The 19919-nt window shown below is 37.9% G+C and overlaps 1 protein-coding gene across 3 annotated transcripts in view; it reads right to left on the bottom strand.

The window, feature by feature from the left end:
• The window catches only part of LOC123767938 (calpain-5), a 94681-nt gene that overhangs the window by 15987 nt on the left and 58775 nt on the right, over positions 1–19919 (bottom strand). For 2 of the 3 annotated variants that reach the window (XM_045758121.2, XM_045758120.2), the window contains 2 exons: positions 13036–13113; positions 5300–5356 (listed from right to left, as the gene is read on the bottom strand). In XM_045758121.2, the coding sequence (XP_045614077.1) occupies positions 5300–5356; positions 13036–13113 (135 nt within the window). The remainder of the gene's footprint in view (positions 1–5299; positions 5357–13035; positions 13114–19919) is intronic. The other variant, XM_045758123.2, reaches the window with a different exon arrangement.

Here is a 19919-nt window from a genome sequence, read left to right as displayed (position 1 = left end):
CATTACAAAATTAAATTACTTGATAAAAGATTTTGTTCTAATGTTAAAGATACAAGAATAATACTGTAAAGAATAGTTAATTTAGGGATGTCTTTCTCTGATCCAGGTGTCTTAATAGGCCCAAATGGAGAGCAGAAGAATACAACATACTTTAAAACTAGTTCACAATTGAATTAAAACTACAGTATATGTAAGCAGTGCAGTGGAGTGAAATGCCTAAGGCAAGATACATATAATCTATCACAGGTGCTATCTTCACCAGTGTCTGCTGTGGATAGCACAAGAAACAGTCTAAGGGAGAAAAGGCACTAATAAAGGCTAGGATCAGAAAAATACTATGCAGGAAGACTTTTTTTCAAACATCATTACTTTTCCTTCCTAGTTCATTATCTGGTTTACAGATCCCCAAGGCAGTGAAAAATCATCAGGTCATTTGCATATCAAGTGAGCAGAACATAGTTTAAGAAGTTAATTTCTGTGTTACTGTCACTTGCAGGGAGCTATGAGCCCAATATCCCGAAAGCCTGTGAAGGGTAAAAAAAAAAAAAAAAAAAATAGTGAAGCCACACCCACTCCCAGAAGGAAATCTCCCTTTAGCAATATATTTGAAATGACAAGCACCATAAATGTAATGAGAATTTAGCAAAAGTAACCACAGTGCCTACTGGGTACAAAAAGTAACCAGTGGGCACCGCTGGTCGAAAGCAACCGGCGTTACATACTTCAACCAATGGTGCCCACTGGGTAATGGTATAGTGGTACTAGTTATTACAATAAATACACAATCCGCTTGCCTCTTAAATATTTAGTTTAGCCAAATGCTGGGTTCATCTTAAATTAGTAGCATGCCAAAACAAAATCTCACTAGCTATGAAGCCCACTGGACTTACAAAACTAATACAGCAATTAATAAGCATCCACCTATTGTTTACCCAGACTGTATCAGGTAAGTCCAAGCCTACATGGCTAATGTCATGGGTTAACCTGTAGTTAATATTGGTTCATTTTTTTTTAATAGCTCTTACTTTTGTAGCTCAACCTGAGGCCAGGCTTTCCTAGAGACTGCTTCATTAGTCAGACTATTGCTGCTTGCAGCCATCATGTCAACATGGCTATCATAACCTGGCTAAATCTGGTACAGTGAGAAAGGGCTATACAAGACTTCTACCAACGTTCCAATACTGCTTCTCACATTTTTGGTACAATTGAAAAGACTGGGATGTGTGATTAGATAAGGTTTTTATGGCCGGATTTGTCTTATGCCTTCTACCACATCTTTCCCCTTAAATAAATTCTTATATTATTGTGAAAATTATGGGCCTGTCCTTCAAATACAGTTCAGTAATCAACATCCATAATGGTTGGGGCCAAGCCAATTACAAATTGCATATCATTATGGATTCTAATTTTGTTTTTATTTGATTTATTTATTCTGTATACAAGAAGGTACACCAAGTTTGTTAGAGTACTGTACATAACACTGGTGGTCTTACATTCTTGCTATGCCACACACACACAGTGCTTTGGGCAGTGTTTCCAGACAACTTTTTATGCAGTTTCCTTTGCCCTTTCCATATATTCAGGTAAACTTTATCAATATTCATTTATTTTCACAATATTTGTAATTTAATGTTATTTATTTATAAAATTCTATGTTAGCATTCTTTTTTCTTTCAGTGATTAGGTAATTGAAGATATAATCTCCTGAAATTGTCGCCTTTCAGCGAATTTTTGTCACTATTTCAGGTATGGTAGGGCAGCCAACCAGAAAACCTACCTTACTTGTTTATTTCTATCAATTGTACAATGTAACACTAAAGCAATCATTTCAGTACCAAATTCTAAAAGTATTAAACAATTATACTCTGCCAAACGTAAAATAATTAAGTACACACATCCCCTTGCAAGAACAACCAGGCAAGTATAATGCTAACTGCTCGAGGTCAGCATTCCCATCAAGCCAGATACTTTCCCAGCCAGATATCTCCCCCTCAGCCAGATATCTCCCCTCAGCCAGATATCTCCCCCCAGCCAGATAATCACCCCCCCCCTCCCAACCAGATACTTCCCCCCCCCCCCAGCCAGATACATCCCCCCAGCCAGATACTTCCCCCAGCCAGAAACAAATGAGCAGATTGACATGCTAGGATGTCAGCACTGAAAATCAGTAGGTAGGCAGGATGGTAAGAAGGTGAGCATGCAGGCAGGTTGGCATGCAGGCAAGACAGCATGGAGGAAGGCTGGCATGCAGGCAAGTCTGCATGGAGGAAGGCTGGCATGCAGGCAAGACAGCATGGAGGAAAGCTGGGATGAAGGTCAATAGGTTGGCATACAAGCAGGTCGGCATAAAACCATGTAGGCATGCATGCTGATCAGTACACAGGCAGGTTGGCATACAAGCAGGTCGGCCTGAAACCATGTAGACATTCATGCTGGTCAGTACACAGGCAGGTTGGCATGAATGTCAGTAGGTTGGCAGAATGGTAAGATCAGCAGGTAGGCAGGTGGCCCAGCAGGCAGGCAGGTCAGCATGCAAGTACTCTAGGTTGACAGACAGAAAGATTGGAATGCAAGCAGATCAGCAGGCAGATACTTATGCAAGTCAACAAGCTGGCAGGCAGGTAAGTCACCATGTAAGCTTGCAGATTGACAGGATTAGGTAGGCCATTATGCATGCAAACTGGCATGCAAGGTAGGTCAGCAAACAGGCAGGTTGCCAGATTAGTTAAACAAAAGCAGGCTAGACAAGCAGCTCAAGCTCATATCTGACCATTATCAGATCTGCTATTTCACTGGAGGTAGGCAAGTGGCTTTCATATATTTTTCTCCCATTCGATTCCAACCCCTCACCTCACCCTCCTGCACAAGTGTGGCTGTGAAAATGTATACTTACTCATCAGATTGTTGCAAAATCCATTGTACTTTCTTGTAAAAATTTAAATTAATAAACAAATACAAAATATTCAGTTCACCTACAATTAATGCCAAGTAATAATCTCTCAAATGCTTGCTGCGTCTCACTAATACTCGAACCCTCTATCCCCTCTATGGAGGTATTACTGTTGCTTACGTGTACCGGTACCAAACCTTACTACGAAATTCAAGAAATATTTATGTAACTAATAAACATGCAGTAATATTAAGATAAATTAGTTGAAATGATGTAGGAGGTAATTAATACACATGAAGCCTCACTTATTGAAGAGGACTGGCATCAATACTGCTTGTACATTGAATGTTAGCCTCAATTATTTAGATGCTGAGAAATTAAAAAATGAGACATCTGCCCTCCTTTGATCATAAATGATTGGTTTGTCCAGTTAGAAGTGCATGATACACTCTGCCTTATAGACACAGTACAGTGTTAATTTTCAACCCTCTCACCAAGATCATTCATAAGGGTGGTCAGTGGTTTACCCCTACTCTCATGATGTACACAAATTTTCTAGTTTGTCAGTTTTTTGTACTAATATGTTCATACCTTATAACCGAGCTCAGGGCTTCTGGAGGTCCAAATGGGAGTTAGCTTTTCACTACTTGGCGTATGTTCCTCAGCCTCACAGAACCTGGGTTTTTTTACCCAGAGCTAATATTCTTCTGACCCAGGCTCTCTCTTGCCATCTTCTCTCACATTGTGGAAGTTAGCTCTTGGAGCTACTGATGCAGACCTCCCAGAAATCAAGCTTTGAATATAATGAAATGCCCTTTCTGGTGGTGAACTCAGTAGCAACCCACAACTGCATTGTTCCCTTTTCCCTCTGTGTATCGGGAAAGTTTCTATTCAGGCGGCTTTTGAATGAGGTGGTTGGCTGGTGGGGTTCCCAGGTGACTTGGGCTGCCATTATGGTTTTGGTGTTTATACCGCAGCATGGACTGTTTCCCTTGGTTTCCTCAAGGTTACTAATTTCTTTTCAAGAATTCGCTTATTCTGATGCACTTATACTTTCTGGTAAGCTCTCCTTAATTTTGGGTTGATCTCTGATCACCGAGCTCCTCTTGCCCTCAAAGAGCTAGATTCTGGTCCTAGTTTACATAAGCTCTGATGGATCCTGCAAGTGTTGTTATTCCCTAAGGCTTGGCAGCTCATGCTATAGCTAGGGAAAGCTACTGAGCAGCAAACTAGAAAAAGATATTTCATTACATCAACACTCGATTTTTATAAGACCGTTAATTACACACAGCATTTTTGGCAATATGCAGCATCTATAAAATAAAGACGAAGAATAATGTGCATCATATTATTACCATTAAAAGGTCTGTCATAATTCCACTAAGAACATAAACAAATTATGCATTTACATAGAGCTGCTATACCTTTAAAAGGATAAAGTCTAATTTTACAAAACTACAGAGCTGCAAGATAGAGCACTGAGAAAGTCTTGTGGAAAGGAGAAAAGAGCACACTAAGGTAAGGTCACACCTACTACAAGGTAACTTGCATTTCTTAACTAATAGCATACACACTTGTGCTAGAAAACTCAATGGTATTGCACAAAATGGTTATACTCAACTGAGTTAATTACATTATGATGGAAAGTATATAGCGTGCTCAAAGCAACCCGTCCTCTCGTATAACACGCTGCATTTTGACGTCAAAACCCTCAACAGACAAAATATGATGTACTATAAATCACAGCAGCTTACAAAAGTTCATATTTTCTCCGCGTGGATCATCGGTTAGGTTAGGTTCAGGCAATTTAGTAGCTCGTTTTTGTGACACCGTGACAACTCGAGAAGGACGGACTGCTCAAGGAGTGTTCATAAATAGATTAAGGCAGGCGGGGACAAATTAGTTTTTAATAAATCAAAATTAAAACTTAAAATATAAAGAGCAGTTAACTGGCTGGTAGCTTGGATTAAAGAGCATTACAGGTATATACAGATATATATACACTGTACCTAAATAGTCTACCTCAAGTATCTTGCCAAATTTTCCATCTGAAAATTAAACCTACAGTACAGGTACTTGCTTAAAGGGAAATTACACTATAATATGATATAGTTACTACTGTACCAGCACTATAATATGAAATAGTTGCTTGGTTAGGCTAGTTTCTAACCTAACCAAGTAACTATGATATAGTTATTACTGTACCAGCATTATTCAGTCCATTACAAAAACACATTAAAAGTTGCAATTTAACTTTAAAAGTTAAAAAGAGTTTAATAAACAATGATCAAAAAAACTCTTTTTGTCACCAAGACCATCAATTATCTACCCAACAAACATTCTCTTGCAATGGCTACATGTTTAATGTGCAAACATTCATCAAACAATCACACAAATGCATGTATTCACCTGGAGTACATTTGGGTCAGTTGCGAGGTTGTGTACACAAATCCACTCCTCTCTTTACTGCAAAGCAATTAATTCCTTCATGAACACATGCTCTGCTTGGACAACTGAGCAAACTCTACACAGTTGGCATAGAGTAAGTAAGATGGTAAAGCATCAATGAATGATAGTAACCCATATGAAGACAAGTCACAATAACGTGGCTGAAAATATGATGACCAAACCACACACCAGAGGAGGGAGACGACGACGTTTCGGTCTGTCCGGACCGTTCGGACCATCATCAAGTCGATTGTGGTTTGGTCAACATAGTAACCCAACAAATACACATGGAAAAAGAGTGACAATGTTTTTGTCCATCCAAGATGGCCCGAAACAATGTTTTGATCCATCCAAGATGGCCCAAAACATCATCATTCTCTTTTCTTTTGTGTTGGTTGGGTTACTAATTTTCAGCCACATTATTATTGTGACTTATTCTCTGCATCAGTGAAGGATATTGTAGCAGAGGAAATGGATTTCATCAGGCCCTAAAGATGTCTCATTTAAAAGTACAGTAATATGATCATGGATAAAATCACATCTGAATGACGCAATATATACAGGGTCTGAGGTTATAAGTCTTTTTGTATATTTGTGAATGTCGATGAACAGGTACTAGTATATACAGTATGTGCATGAGTACTAGTGTGTGTGTGTGTGTGTACATATAGTGTACTAGTATGCTTGTTCAAGGATACTAGTGTATTTTTGGAGGTTTATGTGGAAACGCTCATAGTGGAAAAAATATATAAAATGTATTTGTAAAACATACTGTACACAAAATGAGTTGACCAAGTACACACACAGAAATCACAATTGTGTGATGTATCAAATGAACAAATCCACAAGGGCCGTGACGAGGGTTTGAACCTATGTCCGAGAGGATTCCAGACGCCGCCTTAATCGACTGAGCTACGACATGGTAAAAGAATTGCAACCGGGAAATCATCCTGATTTACCACAGTTCCTGCAGTCTCTCCGAGACACAAAGTGTAATGAAGGGGGAAGAGGTAGAACAGCCTACTGACATAGCTCGGGTGCATGGGGGAAATGCGTAAAACCTTTGTTTGTATGGGGTACTAATATGTATGTATGCCAAGCCCAAAATACTTGGCATATTTGTGGCTTTATTTCATATCCATTTTCTGTGCATGTCTCTATGTACTATATATTTACTTATAAAATTACTATTGTTTAATATATTTATGTGTGTAAATGGGGCTAGTGTGTTTGTACATGGGTACAAGTGTTTATGAACACATGTTCTAAAATATACATGGGTACCAGTGAATATGTGCACATGCATTTACTTATTCATATATTGTACAAGAAGATACAATGGGTTGTTAAATTACATGTCTTGGTGGTGGTTGAGTAGTACATTCTTGCAAAGCCACTAGCACGCATAGCGTTTCGAGCAGGTCCTTAAGGTAACAAATGAGCATAATGATAGGTATACTGTAAACAGAATTTGAATTCACATGATAACTGCATCAGTATAAAAGAGATAAAATAACATTATATTGTACTGATGAAGTTGCATTTCTACATTGAGATACACTGGGTGAGTGGGTAGCACAAGATACTGTGAGAGTTAATAGCACAAGGTGGTGGTATACAATGAAGATGAAATTAGGTACAGTACTAGGGTACACACAAGTAGGTACTAGTGTGCACATGCATGGGTCCTAATGTGCACATGCATATATAGCAGTGTGCATATCTGTACACTACTTATGTAATTGGGTAGTTAACCGAGTTTGCAGGGTTCATGTTCGGCTCATGGGGTCCCATCCCACTTTTAACCATTAATCAACCAATGGGTTTTGTCATATTTACACTTTAATTTATGCACAGAGTGTCTCCATTATACTGTACTTCCTCTCCTAGTGTGTTCCACTCACAGCCCACACACATTGATGCCTTCGTATATCTCTGGTTTATTGCAGTCTTCTTTCATACTAGTATGACGCTTTTCAAACTAATATCACGAAGTCTTGTCTTTTTTATCATAACTGTCTTTAAAGTTTCCAGTGGTTCTGCCACATACTGGGGCCAATTTCAGTCATTTAAAATTATTTATGAAGAAATATAATGCTTCCTGTTCATTTCATAGGAAGCTGTTTCATTTCATTAATTTAATATATAAAAAAATGAATACAGTAATGTGAATCTGTAGCCTCTTGTTTTTACATGTTGATGGCATCAAAATATCTTCCCTATATGTAGTTCAGCATGTTTCAGTAATCATGTAAGTGGTAATCACATATCCTACCACCCTGATTTGTGTGGTTTTTTAGGACCTTGCACGCACCTTTGCCAAGTGTGCACTTGGGTCAGGTTAGGTCATTGTTTCTTAGAAATTGGTTTTATATGCCTTTTATATACCCCAGCAAAGATAGATTGGGATTAGGCGTGCAACTTGCTTGTTACATTTCCCCTCATGCCTGTTACATCTACCCATTTGCGGAAGGGTCCAAGTAGTCAGTATTGTTTGGACACTCATCGCATCCTCAAGGTCTTCTTACCTCATTCTCTGTAGCTGGGGCAGGTTGGTTTTCCTAGCCAATTCACAGCTGGACTTTGGTGCATCAGGTTTTAACTCGGCATTTTAAATGTCATGGTTCTTTCTGTTGTCACCATTATTCTGCCTATTGGATGCAGTGGAATCCTCCATTATAATGGAACATAATGGACTCTCTTAATAAGAGATTCCCTTTCCTGGCTCGATATGCTATGACCTCCTTGCAAGTCCTTCCTTGCAGTCCAGGCATGGGAACTCCCTGGCTGCCACCGTTTGTTGATGGGTAGGTTATAGGTGCTTCCTTTTGACTGTGTTTGCTCTATATGCTTGTTACACTCCTGCTGTGGCTGTGATTCAGCATTTTCTTTGGACCAACCTGTTTCCCACATTGAATGGGATCTGTACAGATTCAACTCATGAGTCCACAGGTGTTAATGAAAACAGCTGCTAATGCTGTTCCCATATAATGTACAGTTCAGAAATTGATGTACTGTACCATTATTTCAGTTTTCTGTATTATTAATTGTAATTAAACTGTAATCCTCTTGTGAGCTACAGTATGTGACAGAAAACAGTAACTGTTAGTAATATGCCCCATTTATGGAGCACATTATTTATGTTAGGACGTGTGGAGTGATATTGTGAACAACAGCATTTTGTCCAGATATGCACTAAAGGCAGTAATACTGGAGGCATGCCCCCTTACCCCTCACCCCAGTTCCCAAGCTGCATGTCCACAAGCTCCTGTGCTTCATATTCACTAGTCCCTGGGCTGCATATCCTCCAGTTTCTGGGCTGCATGTTTTATTTATTTATAAACAAGTAGGTACATTGGGTTTATGAGAGTACATAGGATTAAATGTTTTTACATTCTTGTAAAGCCGCTAGCACACATAGCATTTCGGGCAGAAACAGTTTTGTGCTTGGGTTAAAAATGTCTGCCTTTGCCGTTAAGGAAAATGGGGCCTGGAGAGTCTGGAGATACTTTTCCTTGGAGGTCCTCCAGGGGTTCCTAGGAAAAGTATCCTTACCCCATCATCCCCATCATACCCACACTCACAACACACCCACATGCACATAACACGAGTGTAGCTTTCATCCAGTAACTCCACTTAGGTAATTAATTACATATACACGAATTACAGAAATTGTAAAACGATGTATTTATATCGACAAACAGTTTTATTGATACAGTTTGTAAAGGTTTAATTTACTGTAAGTAGAAACTAAAAGTACAACTAAAATATTTAAATAAGTAAAATCTAAATCTATACTTGTATATGCTAAGTAGGATGTGCTTTAAGGCCGTTCAGCAAGTGAGTAACCTGCAATTTTCAGGACTTTTAATGTCTAAATACACAAGCACAGAGGCATTAAGCACACAAAACCCCAACTTTACCTTTCCATCCTGAAAAACCTGAGTAATAGCATGAAAGAGAGAAAATAAAGAGGAAATTTGTAAAGGCATAAAAAGGCCTCTGTTCAATAGTAGAACCTCCTGAAATTCTCTTCCTCATGTAGGAATCTTCAGTTGGAATTGCTGTACTTTGAGATAGCAGAAGCAATAAGAATCAGATTTGAATTAAAAATAAAATTCTGGATTTGCCATGCAACAATAGGCAATACAGGCTTGGCAGTACAGTTGGATTCATTCTCAACTCACAATCAGGAATCCCAGGTTCGATTCCTGAGTGGGATAGAAATAGTTGAGCACATTTCCCTTCAGTTAATGCCTCTGTTCACCTAACAGCAAATAGGTACCCGGGAGTTAGACAACTTTTGTGGGGTTACATCCTCGGGAGGGTCAGTAGTTCCACCTTGTTGGGAAGGTGGGGGAGGAGCTCAATATAAGTCTAAATTATATACTGTATATTCACAGGTTTCGTGTCGCCAACAAAACAAATTACTATTATAACCAGTGTGTTGACCAAACCACACACTAGAAAGAAAAGGAAAGACGATGTTTTGGTCTGTATTGGACCATTCTCAAGTTGATTGTGATAAGGGAAGGAGGGGAAGGGAATAAAGCATGGGCTTGAGCAATTTATTGCCTTTGCCTCCTTCCCTTATCACAATCAACTTGAGAATGGTCTAGAATGGACCGAAACATCGTCGTCCCTTCACTTTCTAGTATGTGGTTTGGTCAACATATTTCAGCCACATTATTGTGACTCCTCGTCTGCATTATAACCAGCAATTTACTAGTCTTATGGGTTTTGTTACATCTAAACTTAAATTCATATACAGTATGAAGTTAGTTCTGTATTACCTATGCTTAAAGTGCATTATACATGCTCATGACCCTTAAGCTGAAGCTATACATACTTATTAACTATGTACCAATCTGCTCATTGGAATTTTCAGTTTCCCTTTGTATCCTCAAGCCCATCCTTGTAACCCAGCTCACAGAGCCTGCTCTTGTCTAGCAGGTCAATACCCTGTGTATCTGTATGTCATGGCGATATTCCCAATGACTAGCACTCTCTAACAATGAGAAATTAGTTTATATTCATTGCCCACTTCCTTTAGTTCAGGGACCAGATGGTAGCAAACCTTAGGACTCTTTCCAGCTACTTTTTGAGCTCAGCTATATGACGGTTCCATGCTGATACCCCATGCTCCAGTATTTAATGTATGTGGTATAGTGTACTGAATAATCCTTTATTCAAACTACTGAAAACTGTTCTTATATTTACAACCTTTCATATGGCACTTGGGTGAACTTCTTGTTTGGCTGGACTTCAGGAAATTAGTAAAATGGGATGTCTACCATAAGGTATTTTTTTCCTGACTACTACAAGATGCAATCCTCTCAGGTGGTAAAATTCCTTCAGTCTTTTTTTCACCTGATACCACCCACATTACTTTTACACTTGCTAGGATTGAATTCTAGCATCACTTGCCAGATAAATCCTCCAATTAGTTTCAGTCCTTCTGCAACTTCTTGCAGTCATCTTCTGTCCCTATTCTCATTAATCTCACACCATCTGTAAACAGTGACATGAAGGGGGTCTTCCACGGTATGTTCCTAAAAAAAACATACTGAACATCATGGATCGAAAAACTGACCCCATAGGGTCTCCCCTTATGGTTAATTGTTACTTCTCTTTTTAATATTATCCTTGGGGAACACTGCCTTTTGTTACTAAGTACAAAATTTCATTATCCAGTGAAACACACTCCAATCTGTTTTATATTTTTAAACTGCCTGTGGAGCACTGTCAAAGGCTTTTTAGCAGCCTGGAAAAACATAGTCCACCTACCTTTCCCTTTCCTACTAGATCCTAATTACCCTGTTATACAATAAACTTTAATTAGGTAACCGAGACAAAACATGACTTCTCTGTACTCATACTGATTCTCAATTATGAATTCAATACTTTACATGTACAGTACTGCATTCTATTACCTTAATATCTGCTTCATCACCTTACAAGGCATAAATTTCAAGGATGATAGTTCTATAGTTCCAAGTCTATATCACCTGTTTTGAATACTGGCAATGCATTGGCTTGTGACCAGTTGTTTGATAGATTTTGTGTGTCTGATCACATGTTTCAGAACTTTGTTAGTGGTTTATTTTGCACTTCAGCTTATTTTAACACACATGACCCATTTCTTTACCCACATAAAGCTCCCTAAGGGCTTCTCAATTTCTTCCATTATCACTATGTTTCAGCAATGTATGTGGCTATCTTTTTAAAAATTTCTGACAATTGCCTCTGCAAGCAAGGACACTTTGGAATCTGTTCTACTGAACTCTTCAAAAATTTCCATACAAATTTCTACATTATCCTCCATGGGCAGTTCTCAATTTTTTCAGTATGATCTGATGTTTTACCAACATCCTCCTGATGTGGTTATGGAGTAGCTTATTCTGTTTCTCTCATTATGGCTGTTACACAAGTTAGAACTGTTTCCCATAATTGTTCCCTGTTCAAAGATATTCCTTCCTATTCCTCCTTGTTTAACTCTTTGATTCTCATTTGTACATGTAACTTATTACTATTTTTTTTTAGCAGGGGGTGGGGGGATTTTCCAATATTCTGGTTTCTGCTTTTAAGTACAGTGCAGCATATCTATGTGTTCAGTTTCTAGTTATGATTTCCCTTATGGCCTTTTCTCCAGATGTTCAATAATTCTAACAATTATGCATGGTAAATACCTGTACTGTCATAATATTCTCTGGTTCTAATGTTTTATTTTATTAAAAGCTAAAACCAGCTTCCACACTTCTACTCGTAAGTATACTGGACCCATCTCCTATGGATCTCTGGGAGCCGGTCGGCCGAGCGGACAGCACGCTGGACTTGTGATCCTGTGGTCCCGGGTTCGATCCCAGGCGCCGGCGAGAAACAATGGGCAGAGTTTCTTTCACCCTATGCACCTGTTACCTAGCAGTAAAATAGGTACCTGGGTGTTAGTCAGCTGTCACGGGCTGCTTCCTGGGGGGTGGAGGCCTGGTCGAGGACCAGGCCGCGGGGACACTAAAAGCCCCGAAATCATCTCAAGATAACCTCAAGATATATGGCTGATGTACAATAATGCTAGGTTTGCTGCATCAGTCCTAGTTTGTAGCAAACATTATGTGCTCTGAAATTTGTACTGCAAATATTTGTGGGTGTTAGGTTGCCTGTTGTGGCTGAAATGCCACATTATTTTGTCTTATTCTCTAAATGTTATTAGGTGTTCTAATTCTCATTATTAATTAGAGGTACTGTAATTAACTAATTAGATTTAAAATGTTAATTGCTACAGTAGCTAAAACTTTCATATAAAAAAATAGTTTACCAATAATGCATTAAAGATACCAAGAACCTTGTCTATATGTATCACTATCTGAAGACACTACAAAAATGTGCAGACTATTTTCCTCAGGTAAATAATCTTTGATATTCTAACAGTTTATTTTAAACCATTAGAGTATTCCTTGAACCTATGTTAAAGCATGGCTCTGTTTTTCATCAAGTAGCAACATGCATTTTGCTTAAAATTAAATTGGCACAAGTTCTCAAAATCCATACTTTTCTAATATATAAAAGTAATAGTTAATAATAAAAGAGTTAAAATAAAAGAGAAAACATACTGTATTTAATAAAAATATATGTATAGCTGTCCACTTAATTGTCCTTTAAAAATCTAAATTAAGAATACATCAGATAACTCTACTTACCCATCACTGAAGGCTCCATTCCATTCTTTTTCTCCCCAAGGGTTCTTCAATCTTACCATCCGCATCTTTTGAGCTCCCCTGCAAAAAAATAAAAATAATGTCATGAACTGACTGTAATGAAAGGTGATCTTCTTAGGTGATCCTTCAGTAGCTCCTCGGAGCTTATGCACTAGTCTAGTCAAGCCTTAAGAATTACACTAGGCCTCTTAGAACAATACTGGCCTATTGGGAGCCTGGACCAGGCTCAGAAGGGTAGCAGCAGCAGAGATCTGCTCAAAACCAAGAAAAATTCACCAGATAGATTAGGTGAAAAAAAAAAGCTACTGATTGTATTGTTTGAAGGAAATGAACCTAAACCAAAATAGACAAACATTCATTTATGAGCCCTGTATTTGTGGCTTGGTTTATGTCCTGCAGCAAGTTGCCATGGTTTCATCGTCTGGATCTCGGATTGTGCTCCAGAGCCGTAACTACGTGTCCATCCAAGATTCATCTTTTTGGCTCCCCAGCATTTTAATTTCTGGTGGTCTTTTGTAGTCCTTGGGGACTGTGATTTGCCTTTCTGCATTATCCTTATGTCTTATTTTCTCATCAAGTTAGGGTTCTTTCCCTACATTTTCTAGAAGGCAGTAGTCTAAGCCTCTGGATTTCATGTACAATTTGGGGTGTTGCCCTTTTGGCCTGTTTTTTTATTTGGAAGCCAGTCTCCTCTGGTTCCGTGTTCACTATTTTGTGGGAGGTTGGCACTGAAGGTTCCCCACAAAGAATCTGGCATTATGCAGTTTACTGTGGAGATCACAGAGACGTATGGCATAATGAAGTATGCCATGGATCTGCATTATATGTACCGAATGTATCTGCATTACATATTTTGATGTACCTGTATTATATTTTAGAAGCATTGGGTAAACTCAGATATAATAAGACATGATATCAAAGTATACTTTGATTCATGATTTACCTGATTTACCTGAGGGCCACTAACTCTAGTGGCCTCCATGAGGACAGGAAGCCAGCAGGTTGTTGAAGGTCCCTCCATTTGTTTTGATGATCTTTTCTAGGTTGTTGTTGTTGTTGTTAAAGATTCGCTACTTGGAACAAAATGTCCCAAGTAGCACGGGCTATGGTGAGCTCGTAGTTTTTCTAGGTATATTTTAAAACTTAACAGTTTTGGCAGTTATGGCATCGGCGGGTATGCAGTTCCATGGGTTCATAACCTTGTGGATGAAAAAGCATCTCCTGTTCTCAGTCCTTACATTGTGGCTTGTTGAGCTTGAAACCATTGCTCCTTGTGTGTTACATCTGACCCTCTGAAGAAAATATCCGGATCAACATCCTCCAACTTGTTCAGTATTTTAAGTGTCAATGAGTGTGGGAAATTTTTACCCACCATATCTAATAATCATCTAAGAAATGTATAATTTCTATATCATATCTAAATCATATCAAAATCATATCTAAAATGTATCAAAATCATATAAAGAATCATTAAAGATTCATTATAGCTTGATCCTGGATGACAATGGCACCATGAACACGTACTCAACAGGGGCCCTTTTGATGCCTACGTGACTTTGTACATGATCTTTCAAGGATCCAGAAGCTTCTAGAAGGACTTCTTAATTAAAAAACTATTGGAACATTGATTCAACATCCGGTAGGATTAAAAATCGAATCCTTAATAAGATTCAGTGGTACTTTCAAATACTACTTATAATCTTTAAATCTTATATCTAATTATATTATAATCACATCTTATCTTAATCATAAGTCTAGACTGTAAAAATAATCAATCAATATTCATTGAAGGCTACCGTGCTCAGAGAGCATGGCAGGGCGATGGGGGGGAGTGAAGCGCCCACCTACAAGCCCAGCGGCACTCCGCGTTTGTTTACAAATGAGTGAACAAGTGACTGATCCTTAGCGAACATTACCAGCTCAAGGACACCTTATCTAACATTTTTATCGCCAGTGAATACTCTCTAGAACTGGGGGAGTACCTGGACAATATCTACAAGGAAAATCCGTGAACATTCACATAAAATAGAGTGTATAGTGGAGATCAGTGACACGGTTTCCTCCACCTTCATTCATAAACTTTTATCTCGAATCATTCTTCTGCAACTGCAGGATAATCACGTAGCAACGCTACCAGATCATCATACAGCAACGCTGTAGCAAAATATCGTGCCTAAACTCAACAAGAGAGAGTTAATCAGTCTGGCAAACTTGTCAGACAGGCACCCCGACTGGCAGAGAAGTATATTGAAGGTTATTTGGTATATGATTGGCCAATTGTATGCTTGTGTAGCTTTAATATCCTATAAATCTGTCTGTTGGTTAAAAAGCGAGGCTAAGCCTCACATATCGGTACGTTTATTAAAATTGTAGTGTAGCTATGAATCTTATCCAAGCACTGAACCTCATGAGTGTCCATTCTGTCAGAAAAGAATTCAGCCTCAATAAGTAAAAACCTCACAAGTGTCCACAGTCTTGGAAGAGATTCAGTCAAGCTAACTGTATAAAGTGAATATGTCTGCATATATATTTGAATATATAAATTAAGTTATCAATTGCTTGCTTAGTTATTTATAAGTTATCATATAAGTTCATTTAATTGAATATAATTTCTAGTACTAAGTTAATAGTAGTAAGACTCCATTTAAGGTCATTTATTTATACTTTTACAATTAATTTGTTGTTTATAGTATAAGAACATATTGGCTGTTAAGTTATGGTACTAGGTTAGACTATGTATGTTTAAATCTCTGATTTAAACAGAGCCAGTGTTCAGTCTGATAACTGAATTTATCAAATCTTATCCTTGTATAAAATACAAGCTGATGTGAGATCCCTGTCTACAGGTGGATTGGAACTTCTATCAACATAGTCATTCACCCCACCTGTCCCTTACAGCCCACAATCTGTCATTAGGAAAAGAGGAATTAGGATTTACAACCCTAACTAGAGATTTTAGTTGAATTAATTTGCAGACAGTAAATTTTTAATTTAGTTCAGTACAAGTCCCTGGTAGTCTCCTCTTATATCAATCCCAGCAGGTTTTTCCCACATTAATGGTCCTTCGAACCTAGATAATAATGGTCTTTTGTACCTAGATATTTATGATCATTCGTTTACCGAATATTTCAATGCCAAATACATAAGAAACTTCTTGATTTTGCATTGGAATAATTCTTACATATTCTAGCCTAACCTAGCTATCAGCCAATATTTATCATAGCTATATATCTAAGTAAACAAATAGTTTGCAGTGGCTTAAGCCACCATATCCATTAACTAGTAAGCATTCATAACAAACTGATACTGTTTTGTGTTAAGAAACAACAGTACTTAAGTATATCAGTGTCACAGACACAACTGCATCTTAATCATAAATACCAATTACCTACCTCATTGTGGTAACATTACATATATATTTAAGTGTATTATCTAGCATTATCTCTAATCTTCTGATTTTCAGAGCTGCTCATTACATAATATTCTTTAAAAAAGTGTTATCATCACTGTAAGAGCATTCATTACAATCTATCTATAATCAACCATATCATACCCTATTCCAGGTAAAACCAGTAGACATTCTACTGTATTTTATCTAACAATTATTATGGTAACAGATTTTGTAATAACTTTGCAAAAATAGTGCCATTTACTATTTTTAAAAAATTATTACAAGATTTACCAACTTGGTGCATTCGTGCATTCGGGTCACAAATCAAATTATTACAGTACTTTTGATAATTGAACACCTGCTACAACCAGATTCCAGGGAGGAAATGAAGGACGATCTTTGGAATCATTACCTAAGTAGACAGGAAAGCTCATTTATCAAAATACATTAACATCATACATATTTATCAGAAAAAAAGAGAAAAATCTCGGAATCTCCAAAACTCGGAAAAGGTCAAAATGACTAACAGTATTCCACCAGCAACTGAAACAGAAAAGAAAAGGACACAAAGTGTCTAAAAAATCACTTGAATCTACAGCCTACAGACCATTTAAATCAGGTGATAGACAAATGTCATCATCACTTGGCTACAATAGTCTACAATTGGGGATTAAGACCAATCTTAATCTCACATCACAATCTGAAAGGCTAACAACACATTGACAATGTGAATACAAATATTATCATCCATCTAAGATAACTATCTTAATCCAAGAATATAGTCTTGATTACCTAATCTCATGCTTTCACTGGAGTGAAAGCAGCCTCAGAAAATCTGAAGTTAATCAAGCATCTCAAAGAGACTTACTTAATAGAAAAGGCAAAGCCGAGAAAAAAGAAAAAGCAAAATGCTTCATCACATCATGAATAATGTAGATACACATTATTACAGATACAATTCATCCTTTAAGGATATCCTTGGAGGAGTACAAGTGTTACATGCTTGTATGACCTACTTGCATGTAATTACTTACCTACAAGTTTTACATACTTGTAACAACATTTTATCACAAAGCCAAATCTTTGATGGACTTCGAGCTTACGTACAAAGATTACGAAGCCGAGGAAAACTTAGATCTCAAGAAAAAATCCCCAAAAGTGAATCCACGGACAAAAGCAAAAATGTCCAGAATGGCAGTCAAAAATCAAGGCAACAAAACTCCTCTTCTGCAAAGTGGAAACAGAATAATGTTGGCTCTTATGCTATATCCCCCACCGTTAACAGAACTGTAGGAAACCAAGCTCCTAAGACAGATAAGACAAAAGGAGCTACAAGTGCCCCAAAATGTTTATTCTGTCAAGAAGCACATACCATTTATCAATGCACAGTTTATGTAGGCCGTGCCAGTCGAATCGATCGACTGAAATCTCTGAACAGGTGCATCCGTTGTCTACGGAAGCACGATACAAGTGAGTGTATCACTCAATTGCAGAACTGCCAATATTGTCATAAAAGTGTACATCACACAGCACTCTGTAGTGATATTAACACTCAATCCAGATCACAGACTTCCAATAATCAACCTGCATCTCAGGCAAAGCCCAAAGATGATAATACCACAACAGCCGTACAATTCTGTACAGTAATGAGCAATGTCAACGACTTGGACACAGAAATTGTTACAACAGCCATATTGCCTACTGCACAGCTAGAACTATGCAATCAAGGAATTTGTATTCCAACTAGAGGCTTTTTTGATCAAGGGTCACAGAAAACCTTTATCAGTAAAAAGATGGCAGAAGATTTACAACTTAAATCTTCAAAGCAAGTATCTACATCCATATCAGGGTTTTTTACTAATTCTGGTCGTAGAACCTTTCCAGTAGTAAAACTCAATGTCTGTCTAGGTACATCCCAAAGGACAGTAGAAGCCATAGTAGTTGATAAAATTCCTACTGAAATGGAAGTGACTGGTCTGACAGCAACTATTAAATTCCTAAAAGAAAAAGGAATCCAATTAGCAGATCCTCTGCTTGATTCTGACTACATAGGAGATATCGGAATCCTGATTGGAGCTGACTACTATCATCGATTCATTCTGGGATCAGAAGAATCTATGGGTATGAATATACTCAAATCAGCAGGAGGCATATTGATGACAGGACCTATACTAGATCTTGAACCTTCAACTCCTGAAAAATCACATCATACAGAAACTGTAATAGTGGCATGACTAGGCAAAGAACAGTCACCACTTAAAATCCCCCACATGATTGATGATGGATTAGAATCTGTACCTCAATTGTGGGAACTTGATGCCATAGGAATAATTCCTGAACAACCAAGTCCTGATGATGTCTGTGCATATAATCAATACTTAGAAACTGTACAGTACTATGATGGACAGTACTGGGTAAGGCTACCATGGAAAATCAACCATAAAACCTTACCTACCAATTATCACATGGCTTATAGTCAATTTAAATCGCAACTAGCAAAGCTAAGAAAAAGGCCTGAGCATTTAAAACTCTATCATGAGATTATTGCTCAACAATTAAAGAATAAATTCATCGAAGTCGTGAAACATGACAATAAGCAAACAGGCCATTTTTTACCACACATGGCTGTAAAGAGAGAATCAAAAACAACTCCTTTACGGATAGTTTTTAATTGTAGCTCTAAATCTGGACCCCAAGGAACCAGTCTAAATGATTGTTTGCAAACAGGTCCAAGTCTAACTCAGAAATTGTATGACATACTGTTGAAGTTTAGACTTAACAAATATGCGTATTCAGCAGATATAAGTAAGGCCTTTCTAAGAGTTGGCTTACAAGAAGAAGATAGAGACTTCACTAAGTTTCTATGGGTAGAGAACCCAGAAGATGTCAATAGTCCTGTAGTGACTTTCAGATTCTCTTCAGTTCTTTTCGGCGCGACAAGCAGTCCATTTCTGTTGCAAGCAACTCTAGATACTCATCTGAAGAAATCATCAAGTCCCTGTAAGACTGAAATCAGTCAAAATCTATATGTAGATAATTTTCAAGGGACAGTTAACAGTACTACTGAACTGTTACAATTATATCAAGAGGCTAACAAGGAGCTACAAGGTGCCAACATGCCACTACAATCTTGGGCCTCTAATAATGCAACATTGAATAATCAAATAGCAAGAGATTACCCTGAATATCACGTACCAGAATCACAAAAGGTGTTAGGTATGGATTGGGATTTAATCTCGGACACAATATCGATCAAATCTGTGCCAGTAAATTACAACATCACTACAAAAAGGGATTTGCTTTCACAAGTTAGCAAAGTATTCGACCCACTTGGTCTACTAAATCCTTTGACAATCAAGTGGCGTTTATTAGTGCAAGAAGCATGGAAAGCTAATGTTGGTTGGGATGATCCACTACCAATCCAGTTACAAAAAGCTTGGATGGAAGTAGCTCAAGAACAAACTTTAGTTGAAAA

Source organism: Procambarus clarkii, chromosome 58 (assembly GCF_040958095.1).
Source record: "Procambarus clarkii isolate CNS0578487 chromosome 58, FALCON_Pclarkii_2.0, whole genome shotgun sequence".
In the NCBI taxonomy this organism is placed as follows: Eukaryota; Metazoa; Arthropoda; class Malacostraca; order Decapoda; family Cambaridae; genus Procambarus; species Procambarus clarkii.
Note: the sequence above shows the minus strand (reverse complement) of the source record. Positions and strands in the feature narration are given on the sequence as shown.